This window comes from Armigeres subalbatus, chromosome 1 (assembly GCF_024139115.2).
Source record: "Armigeres subalbatus isolate Guangzhou_Male chromosome 1, GZ_Asu_2, whole genome shotgun sequence".
In the NCBI taxonomy this organism is placed as follows: domain Eukaryota; kingdom Metazoa; phylum Arthropoda; class Insecta; order Diptera; family Culicidae; genus Armigeres; species Armigeres subalbatus.
The window spans coordinates 140,627,309-140,652,488 of record NC_085139.1 but is presented as its reverse complement, the minus strand read 5'-3'; the positions used below and the strand labels follow the sequence as shown (position 1 = coordinate 140,652,488).

At 37.9% G+C, this 25,180-nt stretch overlaps 1 protein-coding gene across 2 annotated transcripts; it reads right to left on the bottom strand.

The window, feature by feature from the left end:
* Positions 1-1,977: 1,977 nt before the first annotated feature.
* LOC134206819 (uncharacterized) lies at positions 1,978-25,180 on the bottom strand. 2 transcript variants are annotated; one of them, XM_062682553.1, is made up of 7 exons: positions 24,637-25,177; positions 18,327-18,395; positions 11,013-11,647; positions 10,712-10,944; positions 3,037-3,205; positions 2,703-2,868; positions 1,978-2,635 (listed from the first exon to the last, which is right to left on the bottom strand). In XM_062682553.1, the coding sequence occupies exons 1-7, from the start codon at positions 24,835-24,837 to the stop codon at positions 2,519-2,521; spliced, it is 1,590 nt and encodes a 529-aa protein (XP_062538537.1). In that variant the 5' UTR covers positions 24,838-25,177; the 3' UTR covers positions 1,978-2,518. The 2 variants fall into 2 exon arrangements, with proteins under 2 accessions (XP_062538537.1, XP_062538540.1); XM_062682556.1 differs by lacking the exon at positions 18,327-18,395 and having other exon boundaries at positions 24,637-25,180.

Sequence of the window (25,180 nt, the reverse complement as noted above, 5' to 3'; positions counted from 1 at the left end):
CCCATTACCTTCAGATTTTGCCAAGCTTTTATGGATGATTTTTGTTCTCTTGCGGCGCGATCCCGGGGAAGACGGTTGCTTCCTCTTTTCGGGCACGTGTACCTCCGCAGGATCATCCATATCGGCTGCGTCAGAGTCCAATTCATCAATGGAGATGGAATCATAATAATCACTTACACGAACGGTGGCTGAAATAGCAGTCGATGCAGTGGCTGTGGCGGATGTGTCTTGCGACTTAACCATTTCCGCATACGACTGCTTGGAGCGCTGTACTAACGAGCGCTTCACTTTTTGGTGCGCTTTTGTACACCGGGCATTCTTGCAAACCATGGGGAGGTTCAAACCACAATAAGCACATTTTGTTGCTTGTTGCTGGCAGAACTCCTCCCGATGTCTTTCTGAGCATTTGCCACAACGTGGTTTGTTGTCACAAAACTCGGCAGTGTGACCAAGTTGTTTGCAGTTGGTACAATTAAATACCCTTGGCACAAAAAGACGCACCGGAAATAGCATGTTTTCAATATCAACATATTTTGGGAGCATCGAACCGGCGAATGTCACCCGGAGCGAGCCTGACTTAGAATATACCTTTTTGCCATCTATCATGGCTGCTGAATGCAATTCATTGGAATCCAGATTATCCACGGTAGACTCCATTGCATTCTTTAAGCGGCCTTTTTCCGCAAGTACATCCTTGCAAGTCAGACTCGCTGCGTTGATCACACCTTTGATTTCGACCTCCCGCGAGGGGACATAAACCATATATTCAACATTGTACGCCCTGTCGCCAGCAATTTCATTCGCCACCTGGTATGTAGGTGCGGTGATGCGTAGTTTGTTCCTGTTGATCTGGCTAAAATCAAGCTTCGGAAAACGACGCGTCAAATCTCGTTTAATGCCAAGAAAATCTAGGCTTTTTACTTTCTGCCGAAAGTAAACAACCCAAGGCCCAGGCGAAGCCGCATGGTACAATCGAGTGCGCCCTCCATCTTTAGCAGGCACACTGCCTTCTCCAGTCTCCGCCTCCATTCTCACCCCGCAAGGTGGAAGGATAATTTTGCTTATACTAACTTAAAACTAATAGCAAATTAGAAAAAAACTTAAAAAACTAATTTGATTAATTCTAAGCAGTCCCACTCTGTATCAAACAGAAGGAGAACAATAAAAAGTTTTGCCACTTATCTGCCCCTGCTGCTGTAGGTAGCAGCAGTAACAATAGCCTGCTTCACTGGCGTCGCCAGAAGCAGCTACTTCACTCGCCGACAGTGATCGCCTTGGATCCGTAGGTAGGAGCACAACACAATAGCCTTTTCACTACCGAACACAATCCGCGATGAGACACAGCACACACGTCTGGCTCGTTCGAACTATCGGCACGGAATGATAATTAATTAATTTTGCTTTGTGCGGAAAACAAAATGATCGTCCGGTCTCCGAAATTTTGTTCTGCTTTGTGCGGGTGAGTAAGTTAATCAAAAAGTGAAAAATTTAGTTCGCATCCAGTTGTGTAGTGCGGTCGATAGTTAAAATATTTAGCGTTTTTCGATTATTTTTGTTTTAAATCAAACTAAACACTATACACGGCAGACCGTTTACCAAAACGAACCCTGCCACACTCCCTACACCATATATTCAACATCCCAGTGATTTCTCGTGGAAGTGAAGATGACTCGTCGGCTTCTACCAAAGCGAGTATCACGTCAACATTTTCCTACCAATTCCTCAATTGACCTGCATTCGGACACGGCCGGCGCTGGTATTGCTTATTTTGGGTCACCAGTTCTTACACATTGAAGATTATGTTAGTCCTAATCTTTATCTGTTGGTTCTCTGTGTAACTACAGCTGACCTGGCAATAACGGAGTAGCAACCGTGGGCAGTCAATCGTGATCTTGCTCATGCTAATGTTCATGTTCAAAAGTGGCTCTCAATTGGACTTTGGGATCATACCTATGTGGGTAATCATCAAATACGTGCTCAGTTTTACATTATTTTATTAGTTTTAGAAATCTAATTAAATACTTACTCACTGACATTCATTCGGAAATTGACAGTTCAGAGCCTACTATGAATATGTTTAGAAATGAAACAACAAAGATGAATAGACACTATAGATTCCATAGACGAGCTTAGGCAAAGGCAAGAGTAGTCAAACGAACTGTCAGTTAGTTTAGCTAAACGAGTACTACGTAACGATTGCAATCCAAGGATCCGGGTTTTTCAAATTATATTTCTATTCGGCTTTGCTTTTTGCTAAAATAACGCGTAAAATTTGTGTCCTTCTGTTTTTCTGTCACTCGCACAAGTTCCATCATTTAACATTCATCTACATTCTATGTTTTTGACATTCTCAAAATCCAAATTTTATTTTTTAATCTGTGGATTGTGGATAACATAACTATATTTCTTTTATAATTCTTTAAATTTTACATTTTAGATACATTTTTCCTTATTACCCAATTTTCCATTTGATATGTACAATTTGATTACATGCTACAATCCGATTATCGCTAATCAATTAAAGTTCAGACAGCCGTTTAATGCTTGCCTTCAGCAAGATTTCCGTTTCCGCATCGAACGTTGATTTAAGACATTCGCTGGAGTAAAACACTCCGCCTCTTGTATTGCTGATATCCTGGAAATTGACGTAGAACGTTTGCTGAAGTGTGACACAAAAATAGCCAATCAGCGCATATACTCACATTCCATGATTTAGTTTCCATCGAGTGGATTTCCGAGCGTGAAATCAACTCCTTCCCCAATATCTGATGAAGGCCAGCTTTCCGTATCACCACCTCTAACGCATAATTCTGACAGTCCGATTCGCATCCCTGGAGCAATGCAGATATGAAGATGTCCCCAATGGAGCTGTAAGGAGCGAATGGACATCGGCAAGTGAGTGTTACAAGCCATGGAAACTGTAATTGTCGCATAAATCAAACACGCCTAATCACACCTCAACTATCAGTTGCATCCCTTAGGAGGAGACATTTTCATCCCATCTCGCTCTCCACCGCACTAATTTATGATGCTTACCTCGAATCCGAGATTAATTTCAGCCAAAATTTATGACCATCGAGAATCAACACCAGGCATGCGTTGTCAACAGGTGTCCGTGGCGGAAGTGAAATCTCGGCCGACGCTGTGCCAAACGAGATGATTGGCGTACGATGGTGGTCGGTTACGTGATGGCCCAAAGCGGAAGCTGCAAATCAGATGGGAATTAGTGCATTGGAAATAGCCCAGCAGAAAAGGGGCTGGTCGTGGTCAGCGATGTACGTTTGCTGTTTGGAAAGCTTCCGGGATGCCACATATAACAAGCTACCATGGCATGTCGGAGATACGATGAGGTTAAGCCTTGTTGAGTCTTGCATAGAATCGCTAATGTGGAATTATTTTGATGGCTGGTACAATAATAAAACAATGAACTTTATATCATTTAGAATAGGGGGAAAGACGACTTTGGCAGGTTTTGTTCTATGTCATTTGTCGACCAAATTTTATGAAAATTGGCCACAATATTCTTTGATATGCAAAGAATGTTTAGGCCAAATTTGAACCTAGTCAGTCATAAAAAAACCCCCTGCCAATAATAGAACAAAACCTGCCAAAGCCGTCATTCCCCCTATATAAATGTTTCAAGAGTTATATTTAACTACACCCCCGGAAATAATTATAACACCACTGCGTTTTCTGTTATTCGGAAACGAATAAGACTATTCGAATCAGCTTTGTATTGAATTTAAAATATTATTAGATTGGGTATAAAACATTGGAATTGGATTTGGATTGGATGTAGATTGGATTTGGATTCGACTTGGATTGGATTTGGATTTGGATTGGATTTGTATTGGATTTGGATTGGATTTGGATTGGATTTGGATTGGATTTGGATTGGATTTGGATTGGATTTGGATTGGATTGGATTCGGATTGGATTGGATTTGGATCGGATTTGAATTGGATTTGGATTGGATTTGGATTGGATTTGGATTGGATTTGGATCGGATTTGGATCGGATTTGAATTGGATTTGAATTGGATTTGGATTGGACTTGGATTTGGATTTGGATTTGGATTAGATTTGGATTGGATTTGGATTTTGATTGGATTTGGATTGGATTTGGATTGGATTTGGATTGGATTTGGATTGGATTCGGATTGGATTGGATTTGGATCGGATTTGAATTGGATTGATTGGTTGGATTGGTTTGGATTGGTTTGGATTGGTTTGGATTGATTGGATTGGATTGGTTGGATTTGGATTGGTTTGGATTGGTTTGGTTTGATTTGGATTGGTTGGATTGGTTTGGTTTGGTTTGATTTGATTTTGGATTGGTTTGGATTGGTTTGGATTGGATATGGATTGGATGTGGATTGGACTTGGTTTGGTTTGGATTGGTTTGATTGGTTTGGATTTTGATTGGATTTGGATTGGTTTGGATTGGATTCGGATTGGATTGGTTTGGATCGGTTTGAATTGGTTTGGATTGGATTGGATTGGTTGGATCGGTTTGAATTGGTTTGGATTGGACTTGAATTTGGTTTGGTTTGGATTGGTTTGGATTGGTTTGGATTTTGATTGGTTTGGATTGGTTTGGATTGGATTCGGATTGGATTGGTTTGGATCGGTTTGAATTGGTTGGTTGGATTGGAATTTGATTGGATTGGATTTGGATTGGATTTGGATTGGATTCGGATTGGATTTGGATTGGATATGGATTGGATTTGAATCGGATTTGAATTGGATTTGGATTTGGATTAAGATTTGGATTTGGATTAAGATTTGGATTTGGATTTGATTTTGGATTGGATTTGGATTGGATTTGGATTGGATATGGATTGGATTTGGATTGGATTTTGATTGGATTAGAATTGGATTTGGATTGGATTAGAATTGGATTTGGATTGGAATTGGATTGGATTTGGATTGGAATTGGATTGGATTTGGATTGGATTTGGATTGGATTTGGATTGGATTTGGATTGGATTTGGATTTGGATTGGATTTGGTTGGTTTGGGATTTGGATTGGTTTGGATTGGTTTGGTTGGATTGGTTGGTTTGGTTTGATTTTGGATTGGTTTGGATTGGTTTGGATTGGATTGATTGGATTGGTTGGATTGGTTGGTTTGGATTGGATTGGTTGGATTGGTTTGGATTGGTTTGAATTGGTTTGGATTGGATTTGGATTGGTTTGGATTGGATGTGGATTGGTTTGGTTTTGGTTGGATTGGTTTGGATTGGATTGGAATTGGTTTGGTTGGAATTGGTTGGTTTGGATTGGATTGGTTTGGTTGGATTGGTGGATTGGTTTGGATTGGTTGGATTGGTTTGGATTGGTTTGGATTGGATTGGTTGGATTGGTTGGATTGGTTGGATTGGATTGGTTGGTTTGGATTGGTTTGGATTGGTTTGGTTGGTTTGGTTGGTTTGGATTGGTTTGGATTGGATTGGATTGGATTTGGTTTGGTTGGATTGGTTTGGATTGGTTTGGTTGGTTTGGATCGGTTTGGATTGGTTTGGATTGGTTTGGATTGGTTTGGATTTGGTTTGGACTGGATTGGTTTGGATTGGTTTGGATTGGTTTGGTTGGTTTGGATTGGTTTGGATTGGTTTGGATTGGTTTGGATTGGTTGGATTGGTTTGGATTGGTTTGGATTGGTTTGGTTGGTTTGGTTGGTTTGGATTGGATTGGTTTGGATTGGTTGGATTGGTTTGGATTGGTTTGGATTGGTTGGATTGGTTTGGTTGGTTTGGATTGGTTTGGATTGGTTTGGATTGGTTTGGATTGGTTTGGATTGGTTTGGATTGGTTTGGTTGGTTTGATTGGTTTGGATTGGTTTGGATTGGTTTGGATTGGTTTGGTTGGTTTGGATTGGTTTGGTTGGTTTGGATTGGTTTGGATTGGTTTGGATTGGTTTGGATTGGTTTGGTTGGTTTGGATTGTGTTTGGATTGGTTTGGATTGGTTTGGATTGGTTTGGATTGGTTTGGTTTGGATTGGTTTGGATTGGATATGGATTGGTTTGGATTGGTTTGGATTGGTTGGGATTGGTTTGGATTGGTTTGGTTGGTTTGGATTGGTTTGGATTGGTTTGGATTGGTTCGGATTGGTTTGGATTGGATTCGGATTGGTTTGGTTTGGTTTGGATTGGTTTGGATTGGTTTGGATTGGATTTGGATTGGTTTGGACTGGATATGGATTGGTTTGGGTTGGTTTGGATTGGTTTGAAATGGTTTGGATTGGTTTGGATTGGTTTGGATTGGTTTGGATTGGTTTGGATTGGTTTGGATTGGTTTGGATTGGTTTGGTTGGTTTGGATTGCGTTTTGGATTGGTTTGGATTGGTTTGGATTGGTTTGGATTGGTTGGATTGGTTTGGATTGGTTTGATTGGTTTGGATTGGTTTGGATTGGTTTGGATTGGTTTGGATTGGATTTGGATTGGATGTGGATTGGTTTGGATTGGTTTGGATTGGTTTGGATTGGTTTGGATTGGTTTGGATTGGTTTGGATTGGTTTGGATTGGTTTGGATTGGTTTGGATTGGTTTGGATTGGTTTGGATTGGTTTGGATTGGTTTGGATTGGATTGGTTTGGATTGATTTGGATTGGATTTGGATTGGATTTGGATTGGATTTGGATTGGATTTGGATTGGATTTGGATTGGATTTGGATTGGATTTGGATTGGATTTGGATTGGATTTGGATTGGATTTGGATTGGATTTGGATTGGATTTGGATTGGATAGGGTAAATGATATATTTTGGACATGTACATATTTTGGACAAGCCTGAGCTTCTTCGATCAATTTTAGATAATGTGTAGGAAATTTTTTATCGAAAGTATGATCATTGCATACTTTTACCTCAACTCTAGCAGCTCCTAATGAGAATTCACAAATCAACTATTATTTATCTTTAAAATTACCTTAAATGTAAAGCTTTCTACCAAAGTGTCTGCTGGACGCCAGTATGCAGGAGAACATGCATTATAGGACTCTTCGTAACATGCACCTGAAACACGTTTAAATTGGTTCAAACAGCAATTTTGAGGTCTTGCAGCCAAAAGTTTGATTGTAATTGAGATACTAACATATTCCAATCGCTTAACATGAACTTGAGACGGAAGAAAAGGAGTGACCAAAATGAAGTTATGTTTTTATGCATCAGACATTTATTGGTCACCCCATGTACAGTACATGGATGAACCATTAATTGCCAACTTTCAGGCTGTTTTCAATGATTTCGATAAGATTGCGAAACAATGTTAATTTCTGGTTTAATCTATGTCAGTTAAGCAAATAAATGCATTTAAATGAATATGGATACGTGTAGGTAAGTCATACCATTGAGATCTGTAGGTGGCCATTCTTAAATTTGGAGAAAATGACTCTGTCCAAAATATATGCATTTTCCATGTCGAAATTATATAGGGGAACTGTTCCGTTTTCCATCTCACTGTACATATATTCATCTCATCGCGAAACAAAGAAATACGGCACCAATTTCGTTGCTTCTTTTTGCTAACATGCGTGCTCACTGCTGAAAAAAATCACAAAAATAATAAACAAATCAAATACCTTTTCATTGCTTTGTTTTTCGTGAGACCAATATCGGAGCTATGAGATGAAGTCCAGGAGCAGTAACCCTACATGATGTCCAAAAAGAAAATATTTCAGTTCGCAGTATATCACAGTTTACACCTAGTAAACGTAATTTACTCAAAAATTGGGCAATGGAGACACAAGCCTAATCATAGGTTATGTATTTGGATGAACCTAGTGGTGTTCAATTGTTTTATACTATTCAATCTCGATATATTTTCTAATGAATGTCCTGCGCTTGTCCAAGATACATCATTTACCCTATGGATTGGATTTGGATTGGATTTGGATTGGATTTGGATTGGATTTGGATTGGATATGGATTGGATTTGGGATGGATTTGGATTGGATTTGAAATGGATTTGGATTGGATTTGAAATGGATTTGGATTGGATTTGGATTGGATTTGGATTGGATTTGGATTGGATTTGGATTGGATTTGGATTGGATTTGGATTGGATTTGGATTGGATTTGGATTGGATTTGGATTGGATTTGGATTGGTTGGTTTGGTTGGTTTGGTTTGATTTGGATTGGTTTGGATTGGTTTGGATTGGTTTGGATTAGATTTGGATTGGTTTGGTTGGTTTGGATTGAATTTGGATTGGTTTGGATTGGTTTGGATTGGTTTGGATTGGTTTGGTTGGTTTGGATTGGTTTGGATTGGTTTGGATTGGTTTGGATTGGTTTGGTTGGTTTGGATTGGTTTGGATTGGTTTGGATTGGTTTGGATTGGTTTGATTGGTTTGGTTGGTTTGGATTGGTTTGGATTGGTTTGGATTGGTTTGGATTGGTTTGGATTGGTTTGGATTGGTTTGGTTGGTTTGGATTGGTTTGGATTGGTTTGGATTGGTTTGGTTGGTTTGGTTGGTTTGGATTGGTTTGGATTGGTTTGGATTGGTTTGGATTGGTTTGGATTGGTTTGGATTGGTTTGGATTGGATTGGTTTGGATTGGTTGGATTGGTTTGGATTGGTTTGGATTGGTTTGGATTGGTTTGGGATTGGTTTGGATTGGTTTGGATTGGTTTGGATTGGATTTGGATTGGTTTGGATTGGTTGGTTTGGTTTGGATTGGTTTGGATTGGTTTGGATTGGTTTGGATTGGTTTGGTTGGTTTGGTTGGTTGGATTGGTTTGGTTGGTTTGGATTGGTTTGATTGGTTTGGATTGGTTTGGATTGGTTTGGTTTCGATTGGTTTGGATTGGTTTGGATTGGTTGGTTGGTTGGTTTGGTTGGTTTGGATTGGTTTGGATTCGATTTGATTGGTTTGGATTGGTTTGGATTGGTTTGGATTGGTTTGGATTGGTTTGGTTGGTTTGGATTGGTTTGGATTGGTTTGGATTGGTTGGTTTGGTTGGTTTGGTTGGTTTGGATTGGTTTGGATTGGTTTGGTTGGATTGGTTTGGATTGGTTTGGATTGGTTTGGTTGGTTTGGATTGGTTTGGATTGGTTTGGATTGGTTTGGATTGGTTTGGATTGGTTTGGATTGGTTTGGATTGGTTTGGATTGGTTTGGATTGGTTGGATTGGATTTGGATTGGTTTGGATTGGTTTGGATTGGTTTGGATTGGTTTGGATTGGATTTGGATTGGTTTGGATTGGTTCGGATTGGTTTGGTTTGGTTTGGATTGGTTTGGATTGGTTTGGATTGGTTTGGATTGGATGTGGATTGGTTTGGGTTGGTTTGGATTGGTTTGAAATGGTTTGGATTGGTTTGGATTGGTTTGGTTGGTTTGGATTGGTTTGGTTGGTTTGGTTGGTTTGGATTGGTTTGGATTGGTTTGGATTGGTTTGGATTGGTTTGGTTGGTTTGGATTGGTTTGGATTGGTTTGGATTGGTTTGGATTGGTTTGGATTGGATTTGATTGGTTTGGTTGGATTGGTTTGGATTGGATATGGATTGGTTTGGGTTGGTTTGGATTGGTTTGGATTGGTTTGGATTGGTTTGGATTGGTTTGGATTGGATTTGGATTTGATTTGGATTGGTTTGGATTGGTTTGGATTGGTTTGGATTGGTTTGGGTTGGTTTGGATTGGTTTGAAATGGTTTGGTTGGTTTGGATTGGTTTGATTGGTTTGAATTGGTTTGGTTGGTTTGGTTGTGTTTGGATTGGATTGGTTTGGATTGGTTCGGTTGGTTTGGATTGGTTTGGTTGGTTTGGATTGGTTTGGATTGGTTTGGATTGGTTTGGATTGGTTTGGATTGGTTTGGATTGGTTTGGATTGGTTTGGTTGGTTTGGATTGGTTTGGATTGGTTTGGATTGGATTTGGATTGGTTTGGATTGGTTTGGTTGGATTTGGATTGGTTTGGATTGGTTTGGATTGGTTTGGATTGGATTTGGATTGGATTTGGATTGGATTTGGATTGGATTTGAAATGGATTTGGATTGGATTAGGATTGATTTGGATTATGTTTGGATTGGATTTGGATTTGGATTGGATTTGGATTGGATTTGGATTGGATTTGGATTTGGATTGGATTTGGATTGGATTTGGATTGGATTTGGATTGGATTTGGATTGGATTTGGATATTTTCCGATAGCAATAAAATAAATACTTGAACCCAAAATACAAATCCAATGCTTCTATAAAATTTAAAAAATAACTAAATCCTAGTCGTATTGTATTCTTAACTGAATCATAAAGTCAAACATTGAAATCGAATATCAAAATCCAATTTATATCTATCCTATGTCTAATATCTAATATCCCAGTATCCAATACATATTGAAACCCTACTTTCTTTTTCAATATTCAAAACATAACTGAGTCCGCTTTTGTTTCAATATATTCAATGTTCCATCCAAAATCAATTTAAAAAATTCACCCCCAGACCCATTGTCCCCCCAATGGCGGTATTTAAAAAAATGTTTCAAAATAAAAAAATAAAATCAGTTTTGGGGTCAAATAGACTAAGCACTAGAAAATCCATTTGAAGGATAGTGAGCAAATCTTACCCATTTAGGTCCTATGTTACACAATAAGAAGCTTCACATTAAAAATGTAAAAATAAATTAATGATATCCATTACAACATTCCATCGTATTCGATGCGGGTCAACTTATGTTACATGCCATTACATCATATCAGTTGTTTCCCACCGTCTTACCGTTTATCTTATCATTGCAGTACTCGCCGCAAGGGCAGCAATAGGTGCTCTGCTGGGTTGGAACTATGATTTGAATGCCATTTTCCGGTATACTGCTCAGGCTTTCCGCCGAAACATTGCACGACAACGATGATGTTGCTCGTCGGGTGTTCAAACTATTGCAGGATCCAGTCAGTTCCGGTGCCAACCGGTTGGCCGATGTACATCGAGGGACAGATATTGTGTTATCGCGCCTGAAAGAACAATATTCTTGAATTTATGGCCTACAACGGGAGAAGGAATAATTCAACAATCTAATTACTTGAAAATTTCACTTGAAGATAAGGAAAGGGATTTGCCTTTCGAAGCATTTAAATCTCCGTTGGGGTTCATATGTTGCTTATTACTAAGGTTATCTACGGATGACGATTTGCCCATTATCTTGGCTAAGAATTTATGAGTATGGGAGTGGATTTGTTTTCCTGCGGGCAAATTTCCTTCACTGTGAAATGGAAGCTTTCTGGTGCACTTTGCTCCGAACAACCGCTCCCTCAGTTTACCGTCGCTGCCTTCCGCTAAATTGAATGCTTCGGTTATGGACTGGTAAACTTGTTCTGCCAGCAGCGACCTTCCTAGAGTATATTTTTCTCTACAAATGGCACATTTTTCCGACCGGACGCGGCACCGCGAGCAAACAAGGTGACCATTCTGGCACTGGAACACTGGCGGAGGAATTGTGTCAAAGCACACGGGGCATTCCAGGGCGGCCACAATAGTTTGCATACTGGCTGACAGCCGCTCTAGATTGATTGGCATTGGACCGCAGCAAAGTGATTCCGGGTTGCAGCTGGGCTCCATCCCCGTGCTCCACAGCAGCAGTGTGACAATGTCTGATTTGGAGCGCACCATATTCGCCACTTCAGCAATGCGCATCCCGAGAACGTCTTCATTGTTCACCTAAAATTGAGAAAAAAAATACGAGTTCATTTCTGAGACATCTGTTCTCCATTTACCGATGATATTTAATGAAAGAAGAGAGATGAAGTTTGTTAGTTATTGATATAACAGTATAACCACGCATAAATCAACATTTAGTGACTAATATATACAACACGCAACAATAAAAGGTGTGAGAGTTTTCAGGATTACAAAATGCCATAACTATGCAATTTACAGCTAGATTCCTCTTGGACTCATTTATAGGGTTTTGAAATAAAAACTGTCGCTAGAAGAGCCACAGGATAAAACAAATGCATGAGTTTTGATAAATTGGTATTCTTAAAATCAAAGAATTTCTCGTTTTTTTTATTTACACACTTTACAATTTATATAACACAAGTGTATTGAGAATTAGGAATATTTGGAAAAGTTTTAAAATCATCCGCGCTGTGAAATATAATTTCAAATGATGGTGACCGCTTTATCTTAATATTATCTAACCGATGTTCATGGGATTCACCCGTTAAACCTTGAATGTAAATGCACCTCACTTCTTTGAAAACACATCATACCAAATAATACAAGACGTTTCTCTATTGGTTATTTGTATAAATCGAAAATGCTTACTGCATTTTTTATTATGTTTATTACCGCAATATATTTTCAACACGATCAATAGATGCTTATTGAGTCGACAAGGATCATTAACGAAAGTCAGCGTTGACTAACGGCTTACATAGCCTTCGAAAAAATATTAGGAATCATCAATACGGTGTTAATTTTTATTTGTGATTTAAAGTCAACAAATAAGGGGAGAACAGCGAGTCAACGAGAACAGCCACCCATACCTGATGGTTGAGAGACTGAAAGGAAATATTCCAAAGATAATTGGTTCCACAAATAATTGCAGAATGTTCTTTGCGTGATAATGTTAATTTCCGGCTGCTATTTCAATTATTTGTGATTTGATTCTCAGTTCCAGACGTGATTCTGATTAACGTGATCAATAAGAATAGTGAATGAAAAAATGGCTTTGCGCAATTTTTTTTAAAATGGTCCACGTCCATGTATCGATGAAGTTTGGGTAAACCCAGAACCAAATCTACATATTACAAAAAAAAACTTCACGTTGCTTTCTTGAACAACATATAGGGCAGAGCATTAGTGATTAATCATAGATTTAATCATGATTAATGAATAATGGGTTATTTAATCATTATTCATTAATCATAATCATACAAAAATATGATTTAATCCTTAATCACTAATCATTAATCATATAATTCTACATTCAATCATTAATCACTAATCATATTCATAATTGTTTTTAATTTATTCATTAATCATCATTTTTAATCATTGCATACATCGCTTTTATTCATTAATCTTTAATCATAATCATATAATTTTATACCTTTTAATAGCTCAATTTAGAAGAAAGGTTACTTGACTATTGATCACTATGCAAATCATTTAATTTGATTATTCATAATCATTATTCATTAATCATATTGATCGTTAATCATTAATCATACACATATTCTGTCAACATTTAATCACGATCGGTAATCGTTAATCATACTTCAAATATTTTATTCATTATTCATAATCGTTATTCATTGTAAAAAAAATATTTTAATCGTTAATCATAATCATTAATCATTGTCAAAAATGAATAAATCATTAATCATAATCTTTAATCATAAGATTAAATGATTTAATCATAACCAATTTAATCATTCATTGAAAGCTTTATTCATTAACGCTCAATATAGGGTAATTTGCCAAATGTTGAACGGCCAATTTCTTCGCCTATTGTTGAACGCACGTGCATTTCTTATGGGAGTTCAACAATAGACGACAAAATTAGCCGTTCAACATTTGGCGGTTTCCCCTAATAGTTCTTTTATTTTAATGCTTTTCTTGCTTTATTTAACATCAATTAAGGTATTTTTGAAATAATTTAATAATAAGCAATAATAAACAGGCAACTCTTCATAAATCGACATTGAAGGGATTATCGGGTCATTGAGATATCTAAGTGAGGAACATAAAATCCTTTGAAAGCGAAGGGATTATCACAGTAGCCCAGAAAATATTTTGCAATAGGGCACTGCACGGAAAGATCTCTTTCTCTTTCGTTCTTCATAAATTTTGACGTTTACTGGCCTTGTTGTTTTCTAATTTCTTTGCAGCAAGAAAGAGACAAAGCAGCCCTATAGGGCACTGCAGGCGCGGCTTGCTATGGTAAAGTCTATGGTAAGTCTTGAAAGTCCGAAAAGAGCAGCTTTAAAAGATATGTTGAGGAGTGTCTTATCGGACATTATTAGCTTAATATCCTTTGGTAGTATTAGATGTCATTGATCCTCCAAGATGTGTTGTTAAATTATAAAGATATCAGAGTACATTGATTTCCAAGGAAGTTTTTGTTCTAAAATAGTCAAACAAAGGCTGTTTTTTAAGGCAAACGGCAATTTCGATTGAAAGTGTTTTGGTGAATATTTTTTCTATCTTCGGACCTGTCTTGTATATACCTTCTTGGGAAGTATAACTTAATGTGAAAAAATAATGTGTTTGCCCAGAATGAGGCACTGGTAAATGTGAATCCTTCTTTAAAAAGAATGCATTTGCTCGGAATAATGCAATAGTAAATGTGTCCCTTTTTCAGTGGGTGTTTCCCCAGATAATTATGTTATCATTCTTTCTTTAATAACATGTACCTGTCCGAAATAAGATAATAGGGATGGGATCCATTCTTTAAAAGAAGACAGTTTAACGAAGTAAGGTAATGGTAGATGTGGTCCTTTCTTCAGAAATAGGCATTGCATTCGGAAATTGGTTTTCGGGAAATTGTCGCACAATCACTTATGAACTTCCCTCAGGAATTGCCTCTGAAATTCTTCCACGAATCATTTCGGATATTCCTACTAAACAATCCATTTGAAAACCCTACAGAAACACATGAAACTTTTGCTGGGTCTGAAACTCGATTATGCATATGCACAACATGTGATAGATTTAGTTCGGAAAAGGTATTGGAGGGTAACCGCCCCTTCGGTGGGCTTTGATCCCACGACCCCAGTACGCTAAACAGGTGCTTTCCCTGCTAAGTTACGAAGGACCTCCGTCGTCCTCTGCAGCTTAGCGGGTAATGTAGGGAAAGCACCTGTCTAGCGTACTGGGGACGTTGGATCAAAGCCCACCGAAGGGGTGGTTACCCTGCAATACCTTTTCCGAACTAAATCTATCACATGTTGTGCATATGCATAGTTTAAGACATAGTAATTAATATCCACTCCGGGTTGCTTAAAACCCGGCATGTAGGCAATTAACTTTGAATGTACTATTCCTGGGTATTTTCCCAAGATTCTCAAATTCTTCCGAAAATTCCTTCGAAATTCCATCGGAAGCAGTACTGGTAGTTTTCGTGATCGTCATATGAAAGCGAAAACAGATATATTTCCATTTCCAAGACACCAAATGAAAATGTAGAGGGCTCCCGGTCAACTGTTACATTACAAGCAGTCATGATGGGGATGTTGCTTTGTCTTGAAATCAAAATTTCTAAAAAGCTTTAATAGATCTGTGTAAATAATAATGACTAGTCGATAAATTTATTATATTATTCATGATTTTCGAGTTAGTTTGATGCGCTTTCATGAAATAAAAATCCGTGAAAATTTGGCGGAATTCTTTTCATTGTTTATGTTTTCTATAAAAGCGGGAGAGAATAAAATGTACTGATCGGAAGTTCCCCTCGAAATTTCCTCAGAAATTACTTCATGAGTTCCATCGGGAATTTCTCTAGGAAATTTTCCGTCGAAAATTCTTCAAGGAATCACTTCAGGAAGAAATTTCTAATGGAATTCCTTGAGAAATTCCTACATAGATTTTTTCTTAAATTCTTCCAGAAATTTCATTGAAAATTCCTCCAGAAATTCTTCTTCTTATTGGCATTACATCCCCACACTGGGACAGAGCCGCCTTGCAGCTTAGTGTTCATTAAGTTATTAACATAGTTCTTAACTGCGAGGTTTCTAAGCCAGGTTACCATTTTTGCATTCGTATATCGTGAGGCTAACACGATGATACTTTTATGCCCAATGAAGTCGACACAATTTCCAATCCGGAAATTTCCTAATTTGATGACTGAAATTGACCACTTCACCGGATGTTCCGGAACTCCCAGAGGGCCACTAGGTGGTCACCAGGGGTCGAGCAAGCATCACTCGGTTTTTCTGTTATACTGCGAATACGAAAGATGATGAAAATTTCGCATCTCCCTGGAACGAACGGATGGACGAAATGGTGATTTCGCACGTGTTCCTAAATACGGATTATCCGAATGTCCAATCGGTGGCAAATGTACCGCAGGGAGCTAAATTGTCCTCCTTCCTTCGTGAACAATGTTGCTGAAGGTTCCATCATTCAAAATGGCATAGATCCGATGATACATCATCACGAATAGTTCTGGAGTGATGCTAAACTTTTTGGGGGGTGTTGCAATATTCAAAGTAGGTGTTGCAATTCTTAATTTTGCGCTTCCATACTTTTCGCGGGTAGTGTCACTTTCTCAGATTACGGCGGCGCAGCGAGTAAGGTGTTGATCTCTGTCAAATATCATCTCAGTCAGGACTGCTACATATTTCTCAATTTCAATGAGAGCTGTCATGCGATGTTCATATATCTGCCCCTTTCATTCTTTATAGAAACGCGTAGGACGAAAAAAATCTGCTACAAAATTCCATGCTACAAAAATCTTAAAAAATATTTATTCCGTGACAGGGCATGAAAGTGTACAATAAATGTACTTTTAACTCGATGGATTAAAGGAATATGATTAATTCATCATCTAGTCATTATTCTTTGGCATATATCTAACAATCTTCTCTCTGCATATACAACTTGAGCATGAGCATGAGCATGATGACCATGCACTTCGTAGTTGTTACTCCGCGAGTGACCACAACAATTGCACAAGGAAACAAAGGATTTTCTTTCCAACCTCCATGTCCTCACGGTCTATCGGAGATGGGAAAGGAATTGGTGATGCAATCACTCGCCCACTGCAAGCCGAGAACACCTCTGCACTTGCCACGAGTTCACGCGTAATTTTATTGAAATTTTGGTTTAGATTCAATGGCAGAGGTTCGTCTTGGTTAACGGGTTACCAAAGTTGCACGCTAGACTGGTGCTTTCAACCAACTAAGCTACGACAGACCTCCGTCGGCCTTCGAAATTTAGCGGCTACTGAATGATCTCGGGCCCATTCAGTAGCCGCTAAGTTTCGAAGGCCGACGGAGGTCCATCGTAGCTTAGTTGGTTAAAAGCACCAGTTCAGCGTACTGAGGGTCGTGAGTTTGTGTCCCATTGAAGGAAAGTGGTTATCTCCAATACATTTTTCAAATCAATATCTTCCACAGAATATAAATATTCCCATATGATTTTTTCAGGAGGATGATATCAATGCTATGTTTGCAAATGCCATAATACCACAATACATAGTTGGTACATATCGGCACCAACATTTCAAAAGGGCGTAACTGTTTTGTAAACAAGAGCTGGTGGGCTGATTTGTGCCCAACCACGCAATCCGGCGCCATTTATTGAAAGAAGAGAATTCGCCCCTTCTATCAGTGGTGTTGAATTACTTGGGTGGGCTCAAATTAGCCCACCAGCGACGTGAGATGCTCTTGTTTACAAAACAGTTACGCCCTTTTGAAATGTTGGTGCCGATATGTGGATTTCCGTTAAATCTGATCAAAATTGATCAAATAATTATCACATAGACAAATCGTCTAGCTCAAACCTTTGTGAAGGCATGTGGTGGGTTCATCACCATCATTTGGTAGCTGTTTGTAGTTAAAATCATCAATAATTAATATCCATAACTGCACAACAAATCCCATACGTTTATGATTAAAAAATGCTGGAGTCATTCTTACTCGACAAGGTTAGTGACCAAACCTATAAAGACCAATCTACAATTGCTCCTAAAGGGCAATCCTTGTCTCACAGAGGGGGAAAAAAGGATGGAGAACGGAGCAGGAACAAGAAATAAAAATAACTACATCCAGAAAGTAAGAAAGATACGAAACTATACTTTAACTTACAAACACTTGCATTAAACACTTCCAACCACATAACTTTTGAGGAAAAACAGTTTAAACTCAAATTTAGATAAACAAAGTTAAAAAAAATCAACCTCGACGTATCCGGTTGATAACAAAATTGCGTAAAACTTGCTAAATTGTTGATCAGAATAGTAGCCCCTCTCAGCCCATTAGCAGAAAATTAGCATATGCAACCTGTTTACTTCATTCAACGCTCAAATCTTTGCTGACCTTACATCCCCCACTGGGACACTGCCGTCTCGCAATGTTGATTAAACACAAAAATGCATTACAAATAACATGAAATAACTTGAACTGATTAAAACTTTAAAACCAATAATGTAGAATTCAGTTTTCTACTAAACTAAACAAAATTTATTTTATTTACAAAAAAATATCAATAAAATTCGTTAAAAATGTATTGAAGCTCCATCTGTTTCTCATAGCTAATCAATGTTTTGATAGTTTACTACCGGAACTATTGATACGCCAACCCTAAGTGTTTTGCATATCGACAGGCGCGAAATCATGATATGATGCAGATCGAATATGGGCACAACAGCGAGATATTTTATTCATCTTACCTCCAGCACGCAGTCGCCGGCCTTCAACCCGGTTACTTCTGCCGGCGATTCTTCATCCACCCGACTGACCTATTGTGGCATTGAGAAAAGGAATGGAAAAAAAGTAAAGGTGAGTAAACAAAATTGCAGTCACATGGATGGAGGCGTCGCGAATTGTGCCTTCACAGTGGATGTGAGAACACACATAATGACATAATTGTTGATCTTTGCAAACGCGAATGCTCAACTGAAAGCAAAAAGTTTCAAAATGATAGAAACCATTACGTTACCAAATGTAACTGATACCGAAAGAAGAAAAAAATAATTGATTTTGAGGTCGAAAAATATTTACGCTAATGGTATTTGACCAAAATAGTATTTTGTCCAATAAAAAATAAACTTCCTTCCAACTGTATCTGATTTAGACCTTTACTAACGATAATAATGAAATGATTGTGCGCCGCATGATGGTGCCGAGAGGTCTCTACATTACATCCTACAATACATCCACACACAGACCCACGCTACCGGTAGTCTCATTGAGTTTACGTTCGTGTTGCGCCAAAGGAACAATAACCCGGCATCATGGCCAAGGACTTCAAGTCAAGTCGTCATCGTAGGCTTGCCGTTTCGACTGTTTACATTATTGATTGTGTGTAACTATTTTAAGAATCAGACTGCATGTTTCCATGATTTTTCGTTAGAGAAGCCTAGCCACTGCTAACCCATAGGTGTAGATTAAAGTGTAAAAAGCAATGTGTTTGTTAAAAAGACGTTACTGGTCCCAATGTCTAGGAGCATCAAAAAATTACTATTTCGCAATATTTAGCAGAACTATTTCTTTTCGAATATAATTGGACTCATGTATTACTATTTCATCATTAAGGCAAATCAAATGGAGTAGACAAAAAAGTCATCATTTTCAAAAATTAACTTTTTTCCAAAAAATATATTTCGAACTATTGTCACGAAACGGAAACTAAAACTTCATCAAGAAAAAATAGGAAAAAAATGAATTGTTATATAGGACTATTTGTTTTTCTAGATTTTCATTGCAAGGGTCTTCAACGACTTCTTGTTTTTATATTTTAAATTAAATGACAAGTATTTTTTTCAAGTAATAATTTTCTCCTAAAATTGATAAAATTACGCACAGAAATTTTTGCGTTCAAAATTTACTTCAAATGGAACATATATAATTTGAATCGAATAAAGATTGCCAAAATTCCATGCAAATTGTACGAAAACCAGAAAGATTGAATTTTGATTTGATTGATGAAGTTTCATCATAACATTTTTCCTCGTGAAGAGAAGAAGAAAACAAATATAAATTAGCAGAAGTTAGTCTGTCAATTCTTATATAGATAGATAGAGAAACCTCCGTTACATTTTTGGTTTGAAATTCGTTCAAAAGGCTTGATTTAGACCACTTTGGATGTTGGCGGAAAATGCAGTTGAATTGTTGCAGAACAATTCCATATGACATGCTAGTATGGATTAGACTTAATTGAAGAATCATAGTTGCTCACCACGCAGCTCGTATAGCGGAGTATAATATGATAGAATATAACGTTTTTTTATAAACTGAATCTCGTAATCCAGAAATTGGCCACCCTTAATGTGAAATAAAAAATGTGGGTCTAATAATATAATCAGAAAGAAACGACTTAAATAAATATTGCCAAAAACCAGATTGATCGTACCACATATGTCATATAATGTCTGTTATGATAGCTAATACAATCACAGACCGCATCGTGCTTTCGTGCTGTGCGGTTCTTTCTCTTTGCGGAAGGAAGTTTTTAATACTACCCGAAGCTATTTTAATTTCAACGGTGCTTCTTAGCGCTATTTCTACCCACTGATCCCGTTACGATCTTTGCAAGGACCCGTGCCTTCGTTTTACGTTGGACCCGTTTGCGGAAGTAAAATTCCGACAAGCGGTGGTAATCCTGCAGGTACACCGTTCTGGGAAAAAACCTCTAAGAAGGTCACGTCTCCACGCTCAGCAATGAGTATTAATAAAAACAAGAGGAAGGGGGAGTCTCTGAATTCTCCACTTCCTTCAAAGAAACAAGGTTTCAAGACCGTCCTGCCCAAGCGCGGAAAAAATAGAAGGAAGCTGGAGACTTCAGATATTCCTTCTAAATCTAACGTTGACATTATTTCTTCTCCCATCGAACTGAGCAATCAGTTCGATTTGATTAATAACGAATTTGAGGAAATCGAATCTACCTCTAGCCCAGGTGATTCGATTCATGCGAAGAAACAACGGATTCCGCCAATTGTGGTATCTGTTGCCGAGTTTTCTGGCTTTCGGAATGAAATCTTGAGTAACCTTCGGGGATCAAGGTTTCATTTCAGATAGCTAGGAAGGGTGACTGCCGCGTTTTGCCGGGATCCTTTGACGATCGCAAACGTCTTCTCCAGTATTTAACTGAGAAGCGCCATAAATTCTTCACATACGACGACAAAACTGAGCGATTGTTCAAAGTCGTCTTGAAAGGTCTGCCCAGTGATGACAAATCACTGGATGAGATTAAAATTGAAATTTCTGAATTACTTGGATTTTCACCAGTCCAAGTAATTAAGATGAAAAAGAAATCCCACTCTGGTACTTCCCAAAGGGCATTTCTCAAGAATTTTATTTAGTTCATTTTAACAAAAGTGAACTAAATAATATGAAAAGTTGGAAAAGGCCTGTATTATGTCCCATGTCCGTGTTACATGGGAACATTTCCGCAGAGCCTGGGGAAATTCAAAATCCCACTCAGTGCCGTAAGTGCCAAAAGTGGGGTCACGGAACCAAACATTGCCACATGGATGCTAAATGCATGATTTGTGGTGGAACCTCTCACGCCAAGGACGCTTGTCCTGTGAGAGATGATTCCAATAAATTTAAGTGTGCAAATTGTGGGGTAATCATAAATCCAATTTCTGGGAATGCCCTTCACGCAAAAGTTTTGAATTCCCGTGCAAAATTGATGACGGGAAATTCCAATCGGATCCCAGATTCGACGGGTAGAAATTTTTCAAACGCTCAAATTTCGAAACCAGTTACCGGTCGAGCAATTCATACCCACCACAATTCACAAACAAATTTTGCCGCTCGTCAACGGGTAGCAAGCACTTCAGTAAATTCCAATTTTTCGAATGTACCTACGTATGCAAACATCGCTGCTGGTAGACAAAATTTATCTTCTCAAAATGAGGTTTATACCCATGTCCCAACGGGAAATAATGGTCATGTTGCCGATTCAGGTAGCATGACTGCTTCCGATTTTGATTTTTTAACTGAACAATTGCATCACATGATTGATGCAATGTTCAAAGCAAATACCATTCCAGAAGCTGTTCAGGTTGGTATAAAGTACACACAAAAAATTGTTATCGGACTCCGTTTCAATGGATCCAAATAATTGTGTGAAAGTTCTAAATTGGAATGCCCGCTCTCTAAAGGGTAAGGAAGATGAATTATTTAACTTCCTATCAGTTCATAATGTGCATATTGCCATTATAACAGAAACCTATTTAAAACCAGGACTCTCCATTAAAAGAGATCCAAATTATTTTATCTACAGAAATGATCGTCTTGACAGCGCCTGTGGTGGGGTCGCCATTGTCATCAATAGACGTATCAAACATAAATTATTTTCTTCATTCAAAACCAAAGTTTTTGAAACCTTGGGAGTTTCTGTTGAAACAAATTTTGGAAAATTTTCCTTCATTGCAGCTTACTTGCCATTTCAATGCAATGGGCAGCAAAAGAATTTGTTGAAAGCTGATCTTCAAATTCTGACTCGCAACAAATCTAAATTCTTCGTAATTGGTGACTTCAATGCCAAACACCGTTCATGGAATAATGCTCAAAGCAATTCCAATGGTAAAATTTTATTTGAAGATTGTTCTGCGGGATATTATACTATTCAATATCCCAATGGACCAACTTGTTTTTCTTCCAGTCGAAATCCTTCTACAATTGATTTAGTTTTAACGGATTCAAGTCAGCTGTGTGGCCAATTGGTAACTCATGCTGACTTTGACTCTGATCACCTTCCTGTGACATTTGAAATCTCACAAGAAGCCATTTATAATCCAATCAGCTCTACTTTTAATTATCATAGAGCTGATTGGGATTTATATAAAACGTATATCGATAGGAATTTTGATGTTGATATTCCTCTCGACTCGATACCAAAAGTGCTATTGATAATGCTCTCGTATCTTTGACAAATTTAATTGTCGAAGCCAGAGGCATTGCAATTCCTAAATGTGAAATTAAATTCAACTCCATTATTATTGACGACGATCTTCAGCTACTGATCCGTCTTAAAAATGTGAGGCGAAGGCAATACCAAAGAACTCGCGATCCTACTTTAAAAGTTATTTGGCGAGATTTGCAAATGAAATTAAAAACGTTTCGCTATTCTGAGAAATACCAACTTTGAGAATAATGTCTCGAAGTTGGATCCCAGTTCGAAACCCTTTTGAAATTAACGAAAATTCTTAAAAAACCTCAAAAGCCAATTCCAGCGCTTAAAGAGGGAAATAAAATTTTATTAACAAATGGCGAAAAGGCTCAAAAACTTGCTCAGCAGTTCGAGAGTGCCCACAATTTTAGTCTAGGTCTCACTAGTCCAATTGAGGATCAGGTTACACGAAGCTTCGAAAACATTCTCAATCAAGATAATGTTTTGACCCTTCGTTGGGAACTAATTTGGATGAAGTGAGATCTATTACTAGAAAATTTAAAAATATGAAAGCCCAGGGTGATGATGGTATTTTCTACATACTTATCAAAAAACTTCCTGAGAGCTCTTTATCCTTTTTGGTTAATTTATTTAACAAATGTTTTCAATTGGCATACTTCCCAGATAAATGGAAAAACGCCAAAGTTGTTCCAATTTTGAAGCCGGACAAAAATCCAGCTGAGGCTTCTAGTTATCGCCCAATCAGTTTGCTTTCTTCAATAAGCAAACTGTTTGAAAAGATTATTTTAAATAGAATGATGGTTCATATTAATGACAATTCTATTTTTGCTGATGAGCAATTTGGTTTTCGCCATGGGCATTCAACCACTCATCAGTTATTAAGAGTTACGAACTTAATTCGGCTCAACAAATCTGAAGGATATTCGACTGGAGTTGCTCTTCTTGATATAGAGAAAGCATTTGACAGTGTTTGGCATGAAGGTTTGATTGTAAAATTGATGAGTTTTAATTTTCCTCTGTACATCATTAAACTGATCCAAAATTATTTATCAGATCGCTCACTGCAGGTAAACTATCAGAATTCTGTCCCCCAAGGCAGCATACTGGGGCCTATCTTGTATAACATTTTTACTTCTGACTTACCTGATTTACCACCAGGGTGTCAAAAATCTTTGTTTGCAGATGACACAGGTCTCTCAGCCAATGGGCGAAGCCTTCGTGTCATTTGTAGTAGATTGCAAAAAAGTTTGGATATTTTCTCCACTTACTTGCAAAAATGGAAAATTTCCCCGAATGCTTCCAAAACTCAACTTATAATTTTCCCACATAAGCCAATAGCTTCTTATTTGAATCCTACTATTAGACATATTGTCACTATGAATGGGGTTCCAATTAATTGGTCTAGCGAAGCAAAATATTTAGGACATCTGCTAGATCAAAAAATTAACTTTTAAAAATCACATTGAAGGTATTCAAGCCAAATGTAACAAATATATTAAGTGGAATCCACTTATAAACAGAAAATCAAGACTTTGTCTCAAGAACAAATTTTTGATTTACAAATTAATTTTCAGACCAACCATGTTGTATGCTGTGCCAATATGGACTAATTACTGCAATACCAGGAAGAAGGCACTTCAGAGGATTCAGAATAAAATTTTGAAAATAATTATGAAGTTGCCTTCATGGTATAGTACCAATGAACTTCATAGAATGTCAACAAATGTCCAATAAAATAATTTCCAATTTTAGACAAAAATCGTTGCAATCTTCTATTGCAACGATTAGCTCCTTGTACCCTTAGTATAAATTAGGTTAAGTTTAGTTTAAGTAGAAAACATTGTAATTCCTACATGGTTTAATTCAACCAGAGGAAATATCGTAACTGCCAGAGGCAATTGAAATGTATTAATAATATCTAAAAGCGTAACATAGCAAATAAGGATGATAGTGTTAAGAAAACACGGAACACCTAGTCTAAGAGATAAATGCATGTATTAGATAATTAGCAAATAAAATTAGTTAAAAAAAAAAAAAAAAAAAAAAAAAATAGCTAATACAAGTTGGGATAATTAAACCAAGATTCGCTAATGCATTCAGAAGAATGTATGAATACTAACCCAAGGATACGGGTCCCATTTGCTTCGCGATAGGTGGAATCCACATGACCCGTTCGTTTGCTTCGGGATGTGCAAAATCCTCACAGACGGATTGTAATGATCATCTGCCGTTGCACTGACATCAACTGCATCAGCATTCGCATTTCCGTTAGCATTCAATGTTAACATCGAACTTGACTTTATCACCGATGTTTCCACCATTTTTTCGCCACACAAATTTTGAAGGAACAAATCCTTCTAAAATTCGACACTACGGAGAACTTGTTTATTTCCGCCACTGGTGACGCATTCCGTTACGGTGCAAAATAAAACAACTCCAACGGCGAACGTACTATGCTTTCAACCCGCTCGATCGCGCACCTCAGAAATGACTAAAATCGTGCACGGGTTCGCCGCTTGTCTTCCTTCCTCATAGCATGTTTCCGATGTGGATCGAACGAATAATGTTTTGAGTTCAAAAGCGTCGCGTCGGTCGCCGTCGCATTCGGAGGAAACAACGTGGATTGGCCGCGGTAACGCGTCGCAGTAGAGGTGCGACGCGAAA